This window comes from Peromyscus leucopus, chromosome 7 (assembly GCF_004664715.2).
Source record: "Peromyscus leucopus breed LL Stock chromosome 7, UCI_PerLeu_2.1, whole genome shotgun sequence".
Taxonomy (NCBI): domain Eukaryota; kingdom Metazoa; phylum Chordata; class Mammalia; order Rodentia; family Cricetidae; genus Peromyscus; species Peromyscus leucopus.
In genome coordinates, this window is record NC_051069.1 from 2,208,204 (window position 1) to 2,231,111 (window position 22,908).

Here is a 22,908-nt window from a genome sequence, read left to right on the forward strand (position 1 = left end):
GAGAAGTCAGTTCTCTCCACAGTATGGGGTCCAGGAGTTAAACACACGTCCTCAGACTCAGTGGCAAGTGCTTTCACCTACTGTCGGGCCTGTTCTTTCTTTAATGTGCTTCTGACTTTCAGAGTGACTAGACACGCACCATATGTCTGGGTCCATCTTGTCTTCTTCCCAGGCTTTTCCTTGGCCCTCCCATTTCAGAATTGCATTGCTTTCACCCATCACCAGGAAGCTGACTTCCATTCTGTGATTTTTATACCATTCTCCTTGTTTTCAACTTTATATCCAGCCATCCTTGGACATCTCCCCTGGACCATTCGGGAGTCACCTTCAAACCTGCCATACTCAGCACAGCTCACTTTTGTAGTCTGTGCATGTACTTGAATTGTGCTTACCATCTGCTGTATTTATATGTTCAGCAAATAGTCATTAAGTTGATACTGTGTTGCCAGGTGTTTTTCTCTCACTCAGATGAGACACCTCTTTATTCTAACATTTTATATGATACCATACAACACATAAAAAGTATTAATATTAATAATAATTATTATAAAAATAAGAATCAAATGAAAGGATTGGCAGATAGTGCTCCAGCCTGATTTTTATTGGTATCAAATACTAAGAAACGATGATCTCTTGTCAAATTTATACATCATGATACATATGAACCCCCTGAAGAATTTCTTTTCAGAAAAGTCATAGTGTGGAGACAGTGCATAACATTGCATACTGTATGTGTTAAGTGTATGGCACCATCACATTCATATTTATTTTAAAGATGACATCGATTGATTGATTGGTATGTGCACGCATGTCCACAGTTCAGATCACAACTGAGGTAGTCATTTCTCTCCTTCCGTCGTGTAGGTTCCAGGGGTCTCACTAAGGTGGTCAGTCTCGAGCAGCAAGTCTGTCACTTCTGATGACCCTCCCAGCCCACTAGCACATTAAGTTCTTGTTTACAGGTTAATACACAGTACTTAGGTTTGCAGAGTGGTATTTGATCATTCTTTGCCTTTGTTTCTGTTTCAAGATGACTCAAGGAGAACTGCATCTAGTGCTGTCCCAGAGACGGGCCCTCCTGCAATGCCACGGCTACCTTCCTGCTGTCCCCAGCACTCACCGTGCGGAGGGACGTCCCAGAGTCACCATGCATTAGCACATCCACACTCAAGTTGTTTTCAGCAGCATGGTCACCATTTCCAGCATCACCACCACCACCACCATACTCCCCACCCCCCAGCGGTCCCAGTCTCCCCCTCCTTCAGCGATCCTGCTTGTCCTGTGGAAAGACCTCCTCAAGTACAGGCTCCTTGTGGTGCAAATAGCAGCTCTAGTTCCAGCTACCACGACCAGGTCTGTGCTTTTCACGAATAATTTCCTCTCTTCCTCTTTCCCACTTTCTCTCCCACTCCCTTTAAAAAACAAAACAAAACAAAACAAAACACCTTGTGTTGCCTTCAGAAAGAGTGGAAACCCCCAGAGATGTGTTCTATGTGGTGCTGTGGAAAGTGAGTGTATCCATGAACTAAGCTGTATTCTTTTTGTTTGTTTGTTTGTTTTTTGTTTTGTTTTTTTGAGACAGGGTTTCTCTGTGTACTAAGCCGTATTCTTTTTTTTTTTTTTTTTTTTTTTTTTTTTTTGGTTTTTCGAGACAGGGTTTCTCTTGTGTAGCTTTGTGCCTTTCCTGGAACTCACTAGCCCAGGCTGGCCTTGAACTCACAGAGATCCGCCTGCCTCTGCCTCCCGAGTGCTGGGATTAAAGGCGTGCGCCACCACTGCCCGGCCTAAGCCGTATTCTTGAATGCAAAACAAGCCTTATTTAATAAAGCTGTGAATTTTTAAATTAAATCTTGGTTTACAGAAGGTTGAAATCATTGCAAACAAGAGTGCCAGCCTCTTAAAGTTGTTCTTTGACTTATACATGCATGTGCACTTACACACACACACACTGAACGCAATTAGAAACAAGACCCCAAAAGATGTTATTTCAGGGAAGTCATGTGGCTGACAAAGCAGAGAGGAGTTGAGAGGCTACCTTTCTGTGCCTCCTGACCTTTTTTTCTAAAGCACTGTTTTGCCTTTCAGATTTTGTTGGCTGTCTCTTTTGGGTTCTAATCACTTCAAATTAATGGAGAAGTCTTCTCTTTAAAAGATGAAGCTAGCTGCTGCCATCGGGAGGGATTTGCAGAATTAGTTTAATGTACTACTGAAATTTCAGATGGTGTTCTGCTTCAGGGTATTAACTGGTTGTCTGAAGCCACTGTGTCTCTTGGGAAGGAGATGTGTGGAAGGCCCTGCCATAAAGGAAAGCTTCCTCTTACTAGCAATGGGAGTTGAAAACAGAGTAGGCTTAACTAGAATGGTAGGCAATGATGAGGTAGCTCCACTAGCTTCCCTGTTCATGAGAGAGGGAGCTGCTGACAGATGAGTTTGTCACAGACGTTACATTGTTGAGTTGGTAAAGAATACAGCTGCAGTCAGGCAGAGATAGCCAGATCCCTGAGTTTGAGGCCAGCCTGGTCTTCAGAGTGAGTTCCAGGATAGCCAGGGCTACACTGAGAAACCCTGTCTCAAAAAAGGAGTTGGAGGGGTAAGAGAGAACCCTAGCACTCAGAGGCAGAGGCAGGTGAATCCCTTTAATTTCCAGGTGAGTCTGGTCTATATCGCAAGTTCCAAAATAACTAGGAATAAATAATGAGACCTTGACTCAAAAAAAAAAAAAAGAAGTGTGTAGGAGATTGATCAGTTATATAAACAATGTTTCCTTTGGCTGGAGTCAGTATGTGACTGTCTTTGCCAATTCTGTTCACCTTAGAGCGATGGTTCTTAACTCGTGTGTCATGACCCCTGTGCAAGTGTGTGTGTGTGTTGGGGGGGGGGGTTGGACCCATCAGAAAACACAGACTTTAACATTGCAATTCCTAACAGCAAAATTATAGTTATGAAGTAGCAATGAAAATAATTTTATGGCTGGGGTCACCACAACTGTATTAAAGGGTTGCAGCATTAGGAAGATGATAAAATCACTGTTGATTGGCTTAGCTCACAGTTGTCTCATGTATAACAGCCTGGAGCTGATGGGAATAAGCCCCAGGAATCACCCTCTCTTCCTCCCCAGGGCTGAGGTTATAGGTGTGCACTTAGCTTGTCATGTGGTTTCTGGAGAAATCAAACTCATGTCCTCATGCTGAACCATCTTCCTAGCCACATGTGACTCTGGAGATAAAATCTTCAGTAAGCTGATTGGCTTTGCTCCTCCTTCCTGAGGGCTAGAGTGACACACCTGGCTGTTACTTTCTTTGGAAGGTACAAGTGTACTGAACCTAACTGGTAGATAGTGTGTTTAAATTACTTAACAATCCCCCTCCCCCAAAAAAGAGGCAGGTCTTGCTTTATAATCTGCTTTAGAGTAAGATCAAGTGTTTACACGTGGGGTTTTTTTTGGTGGGGAAGGGTTGGGTTTTTTTGTTTTTGTTTTTTATAATTAATTTAATTTTACATATCAGCCATGGATTGAAGGGTTGGATTTTTGAGACAGGGTTTCTCTAGCTTTGGCTGTCCTGTAACTCGCTCTGTAGACCAGGCTAGCCTTGATCTCAGAGATCCGCCTGCCTCTACCTCTTGAGTGCTGGGATTAAAGGTGTCCACCACCACTACCCAGCATTTAGAGTTTTAAGTAACTAGCACATAGTTGTGTCTATTTCTCTATACAGTAATTTGATACACGTAGATAATGCATGGTGAGCAATAGAATACCCTTCATGTCCTTCACAAACAATCATCATTTCTATGTAGGGAACATGAAGACTCTAGTTTATTCTGACATACTCATTGTTGGTGGCAATTGTACTTTGGGCTTTTCAAGTCACATGCTTTGAGGGAAGAAAATGTTAATTTTTCCTAACTCACTATGTAGCTCAGGCTGACTTCTAACTCACAGAGATCTTCCTGCCTCTGCCTCCTCAGTGCTGGACTTAAAGCTGTGTGCCATCATGCCCAGCGCTCGCGCGCTCTCTCTCTCTCTCTCTCTCTCTCTCTCTCTCTCTCTCTCTCTCTCTCTCTCTCTCTCTCTCTCTCTCTGTGTGTGTGTGTGTGTGTGTGTGTACTGTTTGAGGTTTTTGTTTTCTTCTGTTTTTCGAGACAGAGTTTCTCTGCGTAGCTTTGCGCCTTTTCTGGAGCTCACTTGGTAGCCCAGGCTGACCTCGAACTCACAGAGATCCGCCTGGCTCTGCCTCCCGAGTGCTGGGATTAAAGGCGTGCGCCACTAATGCCCGGTTTGTTTGAGTTTTAGTTGAATATTATAAAATAATATAGAAAGTTTGGATAGACAGGTTGTTAATAATAGAATTCTAATGTTTTCAATGCTGTGATAGCATACTGTGTGAGGAGTCCTGAAGTCCTGATTTCAGAGGAACACAGGACTGCTTTCAAACCCTCTTTTCTTGTAGTCCCAGTTGTACATAATATGATAGAAATAAATCTTTAATTTTTTTCTAATTAGTTTATGTATATATTCCTGCTTATCTCTATGCACCACATTTATGCAGGTGTTCAGGGAGGCCAGAAAAGATGTTCCGGAACTATAGTTTCAGGTAGCTGGGAGCTACCTACTGTGGGTGCTGGGAATCAAACCTAGGTCTTCCGCAAAAGGATCTTATGATTTTAACCAATGAGCTATCTCTTTAGTCCCAAGAAATAAATCATACAATAACATATCAGTTAAATGTTTATCTTCTATCTTATACCTCACTGAAATAGAGTTGATTTCATATTTTGAGTGTAAAAATGCAAATTTTAAAGTTCAGGCTTCATACAGTATTGTCTTTGTGTTTGATTTTTCTCATACAAAGAATTACCATTTCCAAGATCACTGGGGATAATTTGTCATGTGACAAGAAATGAAGTTTTCATGAAAGTTGAGAAAGGTAAACTCTAATTGTTCTTTACCCAGCAGGCATTGCCAGTTGATCTGAGCAGCAGTGCTCTCAGGACTCACGGAAGTGGGGGTTTCCATGGTGCATCTGCCTTCGACCCCTGCTGCCCTGTCTCTTCTTCCCGAGCTGCGGTCTTTGGCCACCAGGCTGCTGCTGCCCCGACTCAGCCATTAGTAATAGATAGCTATGGCTCGAGCATGGTTGCACAGCCCCAGCCCCAGCCCCCTCCACAGCCTTCTCTCTCATCATGTCGGCATTACATGCCACCACCTCCTTGTAAGTATGAATTTAAAGGGCATGGAATTAGAGTAATCTTGGTTTATAAGTTTTATTTGACTTAAGGGTGCGATTTATTTTTTCCATACAACTGTCTGTGAAATTGAGATGTATTGAGTGGCACCTTATATTCTTAAGGACATTTTAAGGGAGTTGGCTTTAGTTTTTAGGAGTCACTTAAGAAATGTGAAAGTTTTGTAGTATTTGTAGGCATGGTAAAGGAAATTTTATTCAAGAAGTCTCAAGTTCTATTCAAAGAATTCTGAGTTAACAAAGGCATAAGAGAGAGGATTTTGACAGAATGACTGATTTGGTATGGGCAACAACAGAACCTGGCATGGCAGCTCTAAGGAAATTGGAATCCATTAGATAGCTTGAAATTGATAACTCTCCAGGGGCCATGTAACATAGTACTTGATTGAGTCTGAGCTAATTATAAGATGGAAGCTTAACAAATACTTTGTTAATAACTTACACTAAGAGTAAGCCTGCAGGTTAGTAAGGAAATTGCCTTTTGTTTTGGTTGTCTGCATTTCAGTTATTTATCCTCTTGAGTTTCTTCATTTCAGTAGTAAAACTTACCCTTGTAGACAGAGCTGGAATCAGGCTAAACTATGAACAATGAAATTAGTGATGTATTATTTAGATTCTCACTATTACAGTATGAAATACAAAGTTGAGTTAGAACATGTTTAGAACCAGAATTTGTTCTGGAGGGATGCTGGAGAGACAGCTCAGCAGTTAAGAGCACTGGCTGCTCTTCCAGAGGACCTGTTTTCAATTCCCAGTACCCACATGGCAGGCAGCTCACGCCTGTTTGTAACTCTACTTCCAGGGCTTCTGACACATACATGTAAGCAAAACATCAATTAATATAAAATAAAAATAAATAATAAAAAAGCCATTTCATTATACAATATTCTGCATTTTTATTTGATTTAATAATACATTGTTGTTGTTGTTTTCTCACCATGGTTAACTCATAAAACTGGAGCTCAGAGCCAGACAGTGGTGGTGCACACCTTTAATCTCAGCACTTGGAGGCAGAGGCAGGCAGATCTCTCTGACTTTGAGGCCAACCTGGTCTAAAGTGAGTTCCAGGACAGCCAGGGCTACACAGAGAAATCCTGTCTTGAAAAACAAAACCCAAACAAAAATACTGGAGCTCAGTGGTATTTGTGTTTTTTCCACTCCCTCCCTTATTGGTTATTTTTAAACGCCTTCAGAACATTCCATTACCTTAAACCAGCCCTCTCTTGATGAATGTTTAAGTTTTTAGTGCTTGCTTGAGTCTTTCTGTGGTGAAAGAAATGCACTTTCAAGTCAGCACTGTTAAATTTCTCTTGAAGAGGTTGTACCAGTTTTCTGCTTGTCACTGGGGAGCTCTGTGAGCGAAGGTAGGGATTTGAGTTGTATCCCCATGTGAGAGGCATTTTGACTGATTTCCCTGCTCCAGGCTGCTGTTCCCCTGGGGAGTGTATTTGTCAATGTGTAGTTTTCCTTTCCCCACTTCCCCTTCACATTTCTAGTACACTTTATGTACAACATGTTCTAATACCCCCTTTCATTGAAATCCTACTGGGAGAGATTGGTTGAGAGAAAGCGCTGGTTTTTACATGAACTGGTGATGTGAGTGGACTTTCCCAGCTCTGGCAAGTTAGCTTAGAGACTTTTGGTGAGCTATTTGCCACCTTTGTTTTCATTTTTTTATGCTGGTAAAATAGGAATAATTATGATTGGGTATAGATGGCAAAACTTTGGCTCAGTTACTTTGGACACCACTAATACTATTACATTAAGAAAACTTGTTTGCTTTTGAAAGTGCATGGTCTTGAGAAGTCAGTGAAACCACTGTGCTTGGAAAGCCATCTTTGGAATGTTTTGTGATCTGTAAAGCTCTGCTATCAGATGATAGAAATAAAACTGTCTGCAATTATTTGGGAAGGAGGTTGAGACAGGGTCTTAAATATATGGCCTGGAACTCATGATCTACCTCCTACCTCAGCCTCCTGAATGCTGAAATGCAGGCAGGTATGTACTACTGCATCGAGCAGAAGCTCTTCTCAGCCTTTGAGCCAGAGTGTGCACTGCGCGCTGTTTGCTATAGTGAATAAGAAGTTAAGCAGTCTTCAGCCGGGCGGTGGTCGCGCACGCCTTTAATCCCAGCACTCGGGAGGCAGAGGCAGGCGGATCTCTGTGAGTTCGAGGCCAGCCTGGGCTACCAAGTGAGTTCCAGGAAAGGTGCAAAGCCACACAGAGAAACCCTGTCTTGAAAAACCAAAAAAAAAAAAAAAAAAAGAAGAAGTTAAGCAGTCTTCATACTATAAGTGACAAGTAGACCCTTTGGTTTTGAACCTAAATTTCCTTTATACAAAGTATTAAAATGTGATTACATTTCTAAAATGAGTAAATCATAGGTATACAGTTGAATTCACAAATAAACTAAGTGAAAAGCTATACAATAAGAAACATCAATGGGGCAAATGTAAACATGAATGAAGACACTCTGAATTCCCAGCGGTGTCCTTCTTCCAGAGGACCCAGGTTCAATTCCCAGCACCCACATGGCAGCTCACAACTGTCTATAACTCCTGTTCCAGGGGATCTGGCACCCTCACACAGACATAAATGCATGCAAAACACCAATGTACATAAAATACAAATAAATTTTAAAAAATTGACTTCAAAAATGACTAGTAAACTAGTAAGAAACTGTAGCTCCAATTTAGATTACTAGACTATCCCCAAATGATGGGTTGTGAGTGGGCTGTCAGTAAAGTGCTTATCATGTAAGCATAAGGACCTAAGTTCTGTTTCCAGAACCCATGGATAAAAGCTTAAACATAGTGTGCTGTGTGCCTGTAATCCAGGTGCTGGAGAACCAAGACAGGAGAACAAGGTTTATTGGCCATCAGATTAACTGCACTGAATCAGTGAGCCCCAGTTCCCAATGAGAAAACCTCTCAAAAAATAGAGTTGTCCTAGTTAGCTTTTTATTACTATAATAAAACACCATGACCAAAAGCAACTTTAGGGGGAAAGGGTTTATTTGACTCACAGTGGCACATCATAGTCCATCACTGAAGGAAGTCAAGACCGGAACTCATACAGGGCAGGAACCTGGAGGCAGGAGCTGATGCAGAGGCCATGGAAGGGTGCTGTTTACTGGCTTGCTTCCCCTAGCTTGCTCAGCCTTTCTTCTTAAAGAACCCAGGACCATCCCCCCCCCCCAAAAAAAAAAGAACCTAAGGACCAACTGCCCAAGGATGGCATCACCCACAATGGGTGGGGTCCTCCCCCAGCAGTCACTAATTTAAAAAAAAATGCCCTACAGTCTGATCTTAGGGAGGCATTTTCTCAATTGCGTTTACTTCCTTTCAGATAACTCTAGCTTGTGTCAAGTTGACATAAAACTAGCCAGCACAAAAGTTAGTAAGAACACCACTCGATGTCAAACTCTGGCTCCCATGCGTACACCAGCGTGCACAGAAATGTGCAGACAGACACACTAACTAAAGAACTGTTCTGTTCTGCCTGGCATGGCGGCGGTGCACACCTTTACTCCCAGCACTCTGGAGGCAGAGGCAGGACGATCTCTGTGAATTTAAGGACAGCCAGGGCTGCACAGAATCCCTGCCTTGAAACAAACACACACACACACACACACACACACACACACACACACACACACACACTGTCCAGTGAAATGAAGTTTGGACTAAAATACCAGGTTTCTTATTTATCTCTCTTTTTCCTTTTTTCATTGTGTTGTTCAGCTTGATTTGAATTTAGAATCTCCTCCCTTAGTGTCACCGTTCAAGGAGCTGGGATTATAGACGGCACATTATACCTAGACTGACTGACTTTTAATGTCAAGTAGATGTAGGTTTCTCAGTAAGAGAGATGAGTATTTCAACAATGATGGAAATGTAAAGATTTTCATTGAAGATGTGAGAGAAAGCGTCTTGTTAAGCTTCTCTGTCTGTAGTACAGGATGTGACATGAAAGGCAAGGGCAGCAGTATGTGTGAACCTGTGTCCAGGGGACTGAGTCCCTTTCCTCTCTACAGCTCTCTTGACAAGAAATCATTAAGGAAAGTGAAACATTTAGGAACTAGCTGCATGCTTGAAATTCCAGCACACGTGAGGCTGAGGTGGGAAGGTTGCACGTTGGAAGTCAGTTTGGATTATGTAGCAGGGTATTGTCTGCACAAACAAAAAGCTGTAATTTTCATTTCTGCGATTTAGTCATGTGTGTTGTGTGTCCCGTCCCCGCCGCCGCCGCCCCCCAGTTTCTGGGCTTGGACCCAGGACAATGTATCACTAAACTATGTTCCCAGTGTTCAGTCTGACAGCAGAAAAGCAAAAATTCGTGTGGTGGGGAAATAAACACAATTTGGAAAAATATTCATCCTTTTTATTACAAAATTTCCACATAGACAAATAGTACTTTAAATAAGAAAATGACAAATAAACAATCTTAGAATACAAGTCAACAATTCTGGGGGGAAAAAAAAGACTAGTGATTAGAAAATAAATTAATCTCTTAGATTCACATTTTTTTTTTTTAATGTGCATTTGTGTTTTGACTGCATGAATGTCTGTGTGAGAATGCTGAATCCCCTGGAACTGGAGTTACAGACAGTTGTGAGCTGCCATGTAGGTGCTGGGAATTGAACCCAGGTCCCCTGGAAGAGCAGCCAGTGCTCTCAACCATTGAGCCATCTCTCCAGCACCTCACATTTACTTAAAAAATTTAGGCCAGGTGGTAGTGTCACACACCTTTAATCTCAGCACTCAGGAGGCAGAGGCAGGCAGATCTCCCAGAGGCCAGCCTGGTCTACAGAGCGAATTCTAGGATGGCCAGGCCTGTACAGAGAAACTCTGTCTTGAAAAACTAACAAACAAAAATTTAGAGGGGTTGGAATGGTGGTCAAGAATATATACTGTTCTTCCAGAGGACCTGAGTTTGGTTCCCAGCACCCTCAACTACCTGTAATGTAACTCCAGCTCCAGGAGGTCCAATGCCCCCTTTCAGGCCTCCATGGGCACCTAAACATATAGCAGTCAAAGACACACACACACACACACACACACACACACACACACACACACACACACTAGCATATAAGTAAAATTAATGAAAATCAAATCTCTTATTAAACACTTGGTTGATTGTGTGGGGCTAATAATATATACCTGTGTCTTATAGATGAGTATATTAATTATATGAACCTTTAGAGAGGGTGTTTGGTCAGCAGCTATCTGTATTTAAGGTATTTTTTTCTGACACAAAACTCATACAAATTTTATGGTAGAAATGGTCTGTGCTTGTGTGCATGTGTGCACTTGTTTCGGGGTTGGGGGAACAGCACATAAGATGTTACTCAGCATTTACCAGTTTTTATTGGGGTACTTTTCCAGAAATTTTGGTACAGTATCATAATAGGTTGTTGTAAATTGTAACACTGTGAATGAAGTCAATCTATATGTATTTACAGGAAACACTTTTCTTGCAGATGCTTCCTTGACAAGACCACTGCACCATCAAGCCTCGGGTTGCCCTCACTCTCATGGAAATGCCCCTCCTCAGACTCAGCCTCCCCCCCAAGTGGATTATGTTATTCCTCATCCTGTACATGCTTTCCATTCTCAGATATCTTCTCATGCAGCATCTCACCCTGTGGCGCCCCCGCCCCCAACTCATTTAAGCAGTACAACTGCACCCATCCCTCAGCATCTTCCTCCTGCTCACCAGCCAATTTCACACCATATTCCAGCCCCAGCACCTCCAGCTCAGAGACTGCACCCTCATGAAGTGATGCAGAGGATGGAAGTTCAGAGGAGGAGGATGATGCAGCATCCAACGTAGGTCTCATGGTTTTAAGGAAGCTGTGTTTGCTTTCCTTCATGTTCTATTGGTCTTTCACGTATGAAATCTTTCATGATTTGAAACTAGGTTTCACTGTATGGACCAGACTGGCCTTGAATTTATAAGCCTCTTTCCTTAGCCAGAGTGCTAAGGTGACAGATAAGCACCATCACACCTAGTAGGGATTATGGTCACCGTAAAATAAAGCACAGTGTAGCTGTAGTAAATCTTCACCACACTAGGAAATCACCTTTATTTATCTATTTATTTATTTTGGTTAGTGATGCTGGACATTGAATCCATGGCATCCTGCACATAATAGAGAAGTGTTCTACCACTGGATGAGCTTTATCCCCAACTGGAGAAATACCAACCATAAAATAACTTTATTATGTCCTATCCTTCATTGTAGCTGTTGACAATGTGAGTGTCTTCAAGCAAATAAGTCTGTTTCTCTGTTATGATTGATATGAACATTGATCCTGAAGAACAAGATTGAAAGATGTCCAAGATCTGATTTGATTTATCATGTTATTAACAAGAGGAAAGAATAGTAATAGAAGTTCTAAAACTGGTCGAGCGGTGGTGGCACAGGCCTTTACTTCCGGCAGAGCAGAGGCAGGCAGATCTCCATGATTTTGAGGCCAGCCTGGTCTATAGAGCCAGTTCTAGGACAGCAAGGACTACACAGAGAAATCTTGTCTTGAAAACCAAAAACAAACAAACAAACAGTTTCAGAAACTGACACAGAGGGTTGGGGTATAGCTCAGTTTTGGGGTGCTGGCCTAGCTTGCATGAAATCCTGGATTTGGTCCTCTGCATTGCATAAGGAGCAGGCATGGTGCTGTACTTGAGGTGGAAAGTAGAGGAGGATCACAATTCTGTTCAGGACCAGCCTAGGCCACATGAGATCCAATCTCAACAAAGCCTTACTAACCTTCCAATAGTGTAGTGCCCCCCCACCATATTCATAATAAGACTAAGACAACTTTTTCTTCTGACAATTCAGGATTTGATATTCCCAATCATCTGATTTATGAATTATCAAGACAGCAAATTTATGAATTATCAAGACAACTCACTATCAATTTCTGTAAATAAAAGTTTTAGTAGAAAACAGCTTAGCTTTTTCATTCCCATATTGTCTCATATTTTTGGCATGACAAAAGATCTAGCTGGTTATTTTTTCAGAGATCATATGACTATAGACTTGATATTTTAATGGTTAGCCTTTATAGAAAATGCCTATGGAGCCAGCAGGGTGGCTCAGTGGGTAAAGGTGCTTGCTGCCCAGCCTGATGACCTGAGTTTGATCCCCAGGCCTACATGGTGGAATGAGAAAACAGATTCTTGGGGCTGGAGAGATGGCTCAGCCGTTAAAAGCACTGCCTGCTCTTCCAGAGGACCGTGGTTCAATTCCCTGCACCCACATGGCAGCTCACAACCGAATGTAACTCCAGTTCCAGTGGCAGTGGATCTGACACTTTTACAGACATGCAGACAGGCAAAACATGAATGCACATGAAATTAAAATAAATAAATTTAAAAAAAGGAAAGAAAACAGATTCCTGCAAACTGTCTTCTGACCTTTCTCCAAGAGGGAAAAAGCCCTCATATTTTAATCTATTAAAATGATTGGATTTTTTTTAATAAGTATAGCAAAATAAAAATTTTCATTTTTTTAAGCTTTTAACTTTTTAACATTCTGCTGTTCTCTTAATTAAAATATACACTGTAGAAGTTTCAAGAGAATGCCAGAATTACCTTTTTTGTAGAATTTTTTTATTTTGTTTTTGAGGCAGGATCTCACTATGTAGCCTTGGCTGGCCATGAACTTTGTAGACTAGGCTAGCCCTGAACTTACAGAGACCCAGCTGCCTCTGGCTCCCAAATGCTGAGATTAAATGTTTTCACCACCATGCCTGGTTTCCTGAATGATATTAACTATAGATAGTAGAATAAATGCACAGTGAGTTTGTGTAGAGAATTTCATGTGTTGTTTTATTTAATAATAACGTTTTTAATGTAAATTAATTTCATCATGATTTTTATAGATTTTCATAATATTAACAGAATTTTGTTCTGCATTAAGGAATAACCAATTATTCAATTATTTCCAGTGGTCTTTTTGTGTTCTGTGTTTCCAGGCGGGCACATGAACGTCCCCCGCCCCATCCACATAGGATGCACCCAAACTATGGCCATGGGCATCATATTCATGTGCCTCAAACCATGTCCTCACATCCTCGCCAGGCTCCAGAGAGATCTGCCTGGTCAGTACCTCACTTATTTCAAACTGTGCTAAGCAGCTTCTGGGAAAACTGGGGAGAAATCCCTTGTAGTGGAATGCATACCACAGAGAGCGGCTGTGTGGAGAAGCAGTTCTGCTGGGAGGAGCTGCCTCTGGGAGGGAAAGACAGCAAGATCTTGAGTTCTGGGGCAGGAGCCACCTGAAACAGGGAGACAGCTGTTAGTTGCCTTTAAGTTTTGTGTCAGATGATAATTGTGTGGACTGGGGACATTGTAGAATGAGAACTCAGGTTAACCAGTGTATCTATACCTCAATCTTTTTTATTTTTCTATGATGGCATTTAAAGTCTCCCTTTAAGCAGTTTTGGGTGTATAGCTATTGCTGCCCATTCAGCCACGAGGAGATGCTGTGGAAATGCAGAACTTAGTCCTGTGAAGTGAATGTTTGCGTCTGTTGACCACAGCCTGTGTCCCCACGTGCCTCTCCTTCCTGGCCACACTCTTTAGTTCTTTACACCTGAGTTTGTCTGACAAATTCCATATGTAGTTGAGAGGACTTACAGGTGGAATTTTCCATCTAGACTTCTGATCAACTCTGTCCCACCAGCTGCTCCCAAATAACCGAACAGAGACTTAATATTAATTATCAGTGCTCGGCCAATAGCTTAGGCTTATTTTAAGCTAGCTCTTATAACTTAAATTAACTCATTTCTATTCATCTGTGTACTTTCCATCCTGTTAGCTTTGTGTCATGGCATCTCCCCAGACTCCTGTGACTCCCCTTCTCCCTAGCATTCTCTCTGCCCTGATGACTCTACCCAGCCATGAGCCAATCAGCTTGTTACTAATAATGAGAGCAACACATCTTCACAGTGTACAGAAGGAGTATTCCATAGCAAGTACTAGAGTATTTTTCTGTTTCCTGAGTGTCTGCCACTAAGGCCAGACTCCTGATGTGACCCTCTTTGCCTGGCCTCTTTATCCACCTCCCTAGTCAGGGCTCTACCTACAGTGTCCTCCATTGGACAGAGAAGTCTAGTTTGTTCTGGAGAAGTGGGTGTGAATTACACTCCCTTTTGAATCCACTTGCGGTCATTATAGCAGAGCACAGAGTGGAGTAAGCAAGTGGAGCTTCATTATATGCCACTTTGGCCCTTCTTGTGGGGTCACCGCTCAAGGTTTTAGGTGTAGAAGCTCTTCTAATTGTCATTGACACCAAGAAGCCAGCAAGCACAGGCCTGGGGACCTGTGTCACATTCAGATGAACCTACAAAGCAGTCAGCTCTTATTTGGTGTGCTCCTTGAGGAGAGCAGGTCCTTGGTTGGAAGGGACCCTAGGAACCACTTGTTATCTGTCTTGCTTTCATGACTGAGTGGAACTGAGTTGAAATGCTTTTCTGCTTATGCTCACAAAATGAAGCTTTTTGAACATTTATTTCTGAAATACACTTGAAATTATTAGTAAAATTTTGGGTGGGGGGCTAAGTTACATTTGCCTTAGCTGTATAAGTTAAGAAACATTACAGGATTTTTGAAATTGCTTCCACTTCTGTTGGCGGTAAAGAGACTGTAAGGACGACACAGAGTTAAACTGCTCTCACTCTTTCTTAGGGAGCTGGGGATTGAAGCCGGAGTGACAGCAGCTACCTACACGCCTGGTGCGCTGCACCCTCACCTGGCCCATTACCATGCCCCCCCTCGGCTTCATCACCTACAGTTAGGAGCACTTCCTTTAATGGTAAAATGAGCGTTTGTAACCCTCTGACGTGCCTTCTAAAGTAACATGCCTTTTCTAAGTTAAAGATTGTATTAGAATATTTTGGTACAGTAGATATTTTACTAGAATTTAGGAATAATTCCCTTAATTAGTTAGATGTTGTATATGCTATGAAAAGATATTAGATATATTGAAATCTGAGTTTGTAATTGAATTGTAAAATATACTCTTGATGTACCACATGCTGAGAAGTGGACTTTTCTGCACACCCAGGTGCACATGCTCTGCTGTCACCAAGATACAGGCATCAGAGAATTGGGTCTGCTGGGATGCCATCATACTGTGGGTGTTGTTGCTGCAGTGTTGACAAACAAAAAGGTCACTGTAACACGAACTGTAGGTGTGAGGAGAAGAGAGGAAGGACTCTGTTGTACAAGGGCCACTGCAGAGTCCTCATTGTCTCTTGTCCTAGGCAGCTTGGAATTTGGAGGACTGATTTTGCAGAGGTTGATACTGGTTGAGAGCTGTCAAACAGCAACAAGCACTGGGAGTCCACCTAAGCTTGTGTCTCCAGATGTACCAGCTGGGGCAGCTCAGTGCCAGTGTTTGCCCCGCCTTTGCCCAGCACTCCGGAGCTTGTGTTCAGTACGGGGAGTTGGGGTGGGGGGGAAGAGAACACAAAGCTGCTCTGACAGGAAACGGGACTCAGCAGCCTCAGGAGAGTCTGTTGTTGTTGTTGTTGTTGCTGCTGCTGCTGCTGCTGCTGTTTTGTTTTGAGACAGGGACTCTCTTTGTAGCCTTGGCTGTCCTTGAACTCATATGTAGATCAGGCTAGCCTCGAACTCTGAGAGATGCCTGCCTCTGCCTCCCAGCTGAGATGTTTTGGTTGTATTTATGCTTTTTGAGTGATTTAATATGATGATCCTCAATTTTGGGAAAAGAAGATTTAAAGGTAGGAGAAGGAAACTCCTTGTTTTGGTAGAAGACATAAAGGTTAGTAAGTTCCTGAGATAAACGCACTGGCAGATAGAAGGAAAAGCACCACACAGTGAGTGACACTTAGGCTGACTTAGGTTTCTAGTGTGGGTGAAAAGTGTAATGCCTTTTACTGTATCGGACAATATTAGATGGCTTGAGAAAAGGTTAGATGAGAGATTTTAGACCTACTGAATCTGGGATAGCTGTGTCTAATAAGAAAGCTGCCAGGCGGTGGTGGTGCACGCCTTTAATCCCAGCACTCTGGAGGCAGAGCCAGGCGGATTTCTGTGAGTTCGAGGCCAGCTTGGTCTACAAAGCGAGCTCCAGGACAGGCTCCAAAAGCTACAGAGAAACCCTGTCTCAAAAACAAAAACAAAAATAAACAAACAAAAAAAGAAGAAAGATATCTGGGCTAAAGATATGTTTTTAACCTGACATGGTATCATTCATTGCTAAGGAATCAAATCCAAGGAAGAGTAGATTTTCCAAGAGAATGTATAAGTGGCAAGAAGGGAAGTGGAGAGAAGAAACATACAAATGGCAGTGTACCTCAATCAAGTGACAGGAACTAGCTCAAGCTGAGAAACAAAGCTAGAGTATTTCATAAATGTATATGGTCAGTAGTGTCACGTCATACAGATAATAAAGCTTCCGAGTGTTGACATCGTAGTGAGTTTTGTCAGTGGTTTAGTGAGAAATGGAGATGGCTACATTTCCTTTCTCCTTCTCTCTCTTCTCCCATCCCCTTCCTTTTTTGAGGTGGTAAAATTGAACCCGAGGTCCTGTGCTCCCTAGGTAAGCACTGTACCACTGAGACACTGGCTCTTGGGGTGCTTTTTTGAAAAGATGAGAACTTGCAGACACTAAATGCACAGTACTTGTGGCTTGCCTATGAAGGGTAGAATTGGTAGAAATTCCAAGATTAAGGAGTATTGAGGTTTGGGAGAACAAGAAATGTTTTGACTTGACAGAAAGCCAATAGAAACAACAACTTGTTCAAAGAGAGGAGAGAGGAGTAGTCAGTTAAGTGTGGACCAGGATGGGAAGCCAGAAGACTAAATGTGAGTTGGAGAAGAAGCATCCACAGAAGGTAGAGGAGAGAGACAGGGAAAGGGTTTCAGAGGGAAGATTCAGAATATGTGGAGGCAGAGTGTTTTCTAAGTTGCTTTGTGTGCTCTTGGTTATAAGTAAAGCTGCAGATAATGTAATAATATGCCATTGAAGGTTGAGAGTTTCTGCTTTTAGATAATTATTTTATTTTGAATTATTTTTCACATGTGAGTTGTCTGTAGAGTCTTCTGCTAGAAGTATGTTTTGATTCAGCAGAGGCTGATTAAAAATAATGCTGGAAAGCCAGGTGGTGATGGTGCAGGCCTTTAATCCCAGTACTCAGGAGGCAGAGAGCAGGCAGATCTTTGTTAGTTTCAGGACAACCAGGGCTACACAGAGAAACCCTGTCTTGAAAAACAAAACATAAAAACAAATAGTAATGTTGGAGAAAGCGAAGAAAAACAATTTAAATGTCGGAGATTATTTATAGAGAGGATGGTGCTCTGTCTCCTTCATATAGTCAGTTGACTTGAATGTCTGCTGCAGTTACTTTGCGTAGTGGCTGGAAACACAACCATTGAAGAGAGATGGAGTGTTGTAAGCTCCTAGTCTTGAACCTTGGTTTGTTCGTGTTTCTGTTTAATCACTGATCTGATGTATATTGATGATTTGTTCACAGTTAGCATGCAGCAGTAGCTCTACAGTGCACATCTGAGCAAAACTTACCTGACAGATGTTTGCTCCTCGAGGTGAAACACAGCCTTCCTTGGATAGCACCCCCAGATGGTGCTTGAGAACTGTATTTGGAGCCACATTAAACATGGAAAGAAAGCCCGTGGTGAAAGCATCACGGGAGAAGCATGCCACTAAATAGATGCAGGAAAGCTCAGAGAAGGCAGAATCTGCTCAGCATCAGTGGGAGCACCAGGTCAGGCAGTGCCAATTTCTCAACACACTGCATGACCATAAATGGCCATAAAGAACAAGTGTCCCTAGGGTAACAAATAAATTTAACCTGTGGCCAGCTCACAGAAAATGGAATTTGAAATATTCAAGATTCACTATACTGAACAAATTTTTTTTAAAAAACCTGTTAAAATTAGTTTCACTGACAGAATCAATCAAGAATATTCCATGCTTTTATTATGGAGAGGTTGACATGATCTTATGAAAGCTTTAATTTCTTAAGTGTGTTTGTAGCTATCAAGAAACCATCAGGCTTAGTTAGTAAGCTTGAGTATAAGTGTGTGTGTGTGTGTGTGTGTGTGTGTGTGTGTGTATTATGTGCATTTATTCATTCATTCATTCATTTATTTGCTTGCTTGCTTGCTTGTTGAGACAAGGTTTCTCTACATAGCCCTGGCCATCCTGGAACTTACTATATAAACCAAGTTGGCCTCAAATTCAGAGATCTGCTTCCTGAGTGCTGGGAATTAAAGGCATGCGCAATCACACCTTGCTTTTTTGTTTTGTTTTGTTTTAAATGGGGTAGGCAGAGTGTATTTTGCTGTTGCCCAGGCTGACCTTGAAAACTAGAGCTAGCCTTAAACCACCTCAGTCTCCCGAGTAGCCAGGGCCAAGTACGTCTCACTACATCCAACTATATGCAGAGTTCTTTGTGTAAGAAATTTGTTATCTTATGAAACAGTTGTTTTCCTTGTTTCTTCCACCCATATTTTCACAGATGAGAGCTTATATTTTAAGGCGAGCCTAACTGTCCCTCTTAATAGAATGTGTGGTTGGAGTCATGTTTGTCTTTGAGTTGAGTTCTTGAGTTGAATGGAGGTTGAGTATCTTCAAGGTTAGCAATAAAATACAATCTTAATGACTTCCTCCATCTCCTGCATTAAAAACAGGTTCCTGACATGGCAGGCTATCCTCACATCCGTTACATTTCTTCAGGACTGGATGGAACATCATTCAGAGGTCCTTTCAGGGGCAATTTTGAGGTATGAAATAAAATAAATGGTATTTTTAGTGCAAGAGTTAATTTAATGTGTGTTCATGGTTAAGTAGGATAGCTACTGTGGCTGGGAGTTAGAAAGCAGCCAAATGTCTGATTTTCTACTATTGCCTCTGGGACTTACACAGAGATTAAGAACAGTATCTTAAGTCGAAAATGAACTGGTTAAAGAAATTGAATGTGAATATCTACCCTAAACGAATATAAAAATTTTATTAAACTGGTTATGATGGGATACACTTTTAATCCAAGCACTTGGGAGGCAATGGCAGCATAACCCTGTGAGTTTTATGCTAGCCTGGTCTACCTAATGAGTTCCAGGCTAGGTAACACTGCATAGTAAGGCCCTGTCTTGTAAGAACACATAAAGGGGGGCTCAAGAGATGGTTCAGTGGTTAAGATCCTTGGCTGCTCTTCTAGAGGACCCAGGTTCAGTTCCCAGTGCCCACATCATGGCTCACAACTGTCTGTAACTCTGATTCCAGGGGATTCAATACCCTCTTCTGGCCTTCTCAGACACCAGGCATGAATGTTGTACACAAACATATTCTTGGGGTTGGGGATTTAGCTCAGTGGTAGAGTGCTTGCCTAGCAAGCAAAAGGCCCTGGGTTTGGTCCTCAACTCTGAAAAAAAAAAAAAAAAATCTTAAAGGAATTGTGGTTTTAATACTAGTTATTCTTCACTTTAAGGAGCTGATTCATCTGGAAGAAAGATTAGGAAATGTCAATCGTGGAGCATCCCAGGGAACAATTGAAAGATGCACATATCCACATAAATATAAAAAGGTGAGGGTTGTTAACGATCATAATATGGAATGTTATAGACCTTTGATTCTGTGGAGTATAACTACTATAACACTATTGAAGTGATTCCCATGATGAAAATTATCTCAACTATATACTCTGAAATTTCTTCCCATACTCTGGTCTTCCCTGTTCAGATGGGAAGTCATAGATTTCTTAAATGTTCTTCAAGATACTTTAGTGCATTTTATAATACTCTTTTTTGGGGGGGCGGGGGCGGGGGCGGGGAGACATGGTTTCTCTGTGTAGTTTTTGGAGACATTGTTTCTCTGTGTAGTTTTTGGAGACATTGTTTTTCTGTGTAGTTTTGGTGCCTGTCCTGGATCTCACTTTGTAAATCAGGCTGGCCTCGAACTCACAAAGATCAGCCTGCCTCTGCCACCTAACTGCTGAGATTAAAGGTGTGCGCCACCACCGCCTGGCAATACTACAGTATTTAGGCTATCCTCTTACACCTAACAGGTGCGGTGGCCACACCTGTACTCCCAGCACGAGTGCCTGAGGCAGAGAGATTGCTGTGAGTTTAAGGCCTGCTTCGGCTATAAAATGAAACAGACAACAATAACAAAAACAATGATTAAAAAAAGAAAAAGAAAAGCCGGGCAGTGATGGCGCACGCCTTTGATCCCAGCAATCGGGAGGCAGAGGTGGGCTGGTCTTTGTGAGTTTCCAGGCCAGCCTGGTCTACAGAGCAAGTTCCAGGACAGTTGGGTCTATTACACAGAGAAACCCTGTCTTGGAAAACCAAAACAATTAAAACACCTAGCCGGTTCTTTTCACTGATGTTTAGTTCATACTTTTGTAGTGTTATATGTGGAAATTTCAAACTAGACATAAAATAAGCTGCTCACAATGAACAAATAATGCTCAGTGCTGTACAGAGAACACTGACCATAGAAGTTACTGTTAGGTATTTTTCATGTTTTCTAAGAGTGTCAATCAGGCATTACCACTAACTATATCTTTTTTAAACTAAATGCTGTAATTGGAATTAACTTACAAAGATGTTTGAAATAGTCACTAGAAGAATAATTTACTTAACTGTGTTGAAAGAGTAATTATGCAGACTATCATCGTCATGAATTAACAGTAATAGGGTTCAGCTTAGAGAATCTGTTACTTTGCTTTTCATGCTGACTTTTAGGAGTCAGTAATTAATTGGTAGTCACTTAACTCATCTGTTAATTCATGACTGTTTATAGGAAATGAGTTATATATGAATATGTGGTCTTGTCTTGTTTTTGTTTTATTTTAAATAAACACAGACTTTACTCAGTTGTTCAATAATGTCATCTCTGCTAATAAGGTAACAACTGATTGGTTCTCACAGAGGAAACTGCACTGCAAACAAGATGGGGAAGAAGGGACTGAGGAAGACACAGAGGAAAAGTGTACTATCTGTTTGTCTATTTTAGAGGAAGGTGAAGATGTGAGGTAACTAGATACTTCCTGTGTAAAGTCCGCTCTTAAATAGAAAGGGCTGCAGCGTGGCTCAGTGGCAGTCTAGCTGCACAGCCGTGGCTTTGTGCCTCAGCTCCACAGATAAGTGATTGATTCACAAATAGAACACTCGATCTTAAAGGGGCATTTATTTAAAAGTAAACTGGAAACCAAATAAAGATTATTACTTATGTACCTCATTGCCAGCTTTATAACCAAAAGAGTTAAAGCATCAGAGTCATGGGGGGGGGGCAGTCCATTTCCATTCTGAACTCTAGCAGAGGTTGTATGGGGAGTGTCTGGAGTGAAAATGTGTCTTTTGTAAATCTTTCAGGAGTGCGAATTTGAGAGGGTTTTGGGATCTAGATTACATAGGGTCAAGGTCATCTGTTTGTACTCTGTCTTCAAAACTTTTTTTTCCCCTGTTTGGTTTTCTGAGACAGGATCTTGCTATATAGCCCTGGCTGGCCTTAGACTCACAGATATCCATTGCCCCTGCCTGCCAAGTGCTGGGATTACAGGCATGTGCCCCTATGCCCAGCATAACCATACTTTGTGACTTAGCAAATGTTACCATCCTAACCTAGTATTATTTGAAGGCATTTTCTTTGTATAATTGTTTTGTTACCATCTTGATTTTTAAAATAATAATTTAGTGTCATATCAAACATGACAGCTCTGGCTAATAATTTTTTCTGTTCCTAAGGATAATGTCATCAAGCCTTTTTGTTTGTTTTTCTTCAAGATAGAATTTCTGTGTATAGCCCTGACCATCTTGGAACTCCATCTGTAGACTCCTTGGCTCATTATACCTCTTCAACTCGTAGCTGAGAGAGGAAAAAGATACATTATTGTCTATTACACGATGTTATAAGGGTTTTTTTTTCCAAACTGCATTTTTTGGGTGTTTGTTTTTTTGTTTTTGGCTCGAGACAGGGTTTCTCTGTGTAACAGCTCTGGCTGGAACACTTTATAGACCAGGCTGGCCTCAAACTCACAGTGATAAGGGTTTTTTCTAAGTCCTTAAAAAATGTAATACTACTTTTCTTATGTGTATGAGTGTTTTGCCTGCATATAAGTTTGTGCATCATGTACATGCAGGTGTTCAAAGAGGCCAGAAGAGGGCACTGGATCCCCTGGAACTGGGTGCTAGGAATCTACTGGTGGCCTCTGGAAGAGCAGCCAGCACTCTTTCTCTCTGTAGCCCCTGTGGGGTGTTTTGTTTTGTTCTGTTTTGTTTTTGACATTCTGTTTGCAGTGAAGGCATGTAGCTATTGAGTCAGTCTCCCTGGTGTTACTACTGATGGTGTCCAAGAAGGAAAGAGCACTTGTAGGTGTTGTCTGTGGGAAATGTTACGCTACGGGGATATGAAGAGCAGCTCTTTAGTAAGCAGAAGTAGAAGGTTACTTAGGCAGCAACGTTCACCCTACTCTTAACTGTAGATTTAGAGTCACCCTATCTTTATTTTCCAGTTTCTATTGGCAACTTGGTGTGATACTCTGAAGTGAACATCTTCTTTTGGCTCACCTATAAAGCAGTGGCATTTTGATAAGTGGATGTGCTGATTATCCTATGAAAACAGTATTCCTTACCTCAGGCATGTGCTTTAGTCTAATGTATAAAG

The 22,908-nt window shown here is 41.7% G+C and overlaps 1 protein-coding gene across 8 annotated transcripts in view; it reads left to right on the top strand.

Moving 5' to 3' along the window:
* Rnf111 (ring finger protein 111) overlaps positions 1-22,908 on the top strand; it is a 77,813-nt gene that overhangs the window by 52,374 nt on the left and 2,531 nt on the right. For 3 of the 8 annotated variants that reach the window (XM_037207359.1, XM_037207360.1, XM_037207361.1), the window contains exons 6-13: positions 1,031-1,353; positions 4,952-5,210; positions 10,729-11,077; positions 13,202-13,354; positions 14,943-15,069; positions 18,933-19,025; positions 19,730-19,825; positions 21,150-21,277. In XM_037207359.1, coding sequence (XP_037063254.1) covers positions 1,031-1,353; positions 4,952-5,210; positions 10,729-11,077; positions 13,202-13,354; positions 14,943-15,069; positions 18,933-19,025; positions 19,730-19,825; positions 21,150-21,277 — 1,528 coding nt within the window. The remainder of the gene's footprint in view (positions 1-1,030; positions 1,354-4,951; positions 5,211-10,728; positions 11,078-13,201; positions 13,355-14,942; positions 15,070-18,932; positions 19,026-19,729; positions 19,826-21,149; positions 21,278-22,908) is intronic. The other 5 variants (XM_037207363.1, XM_037207362.1, XM_028865760.2 and 2 more) reach the window with 5 other exon arrangements.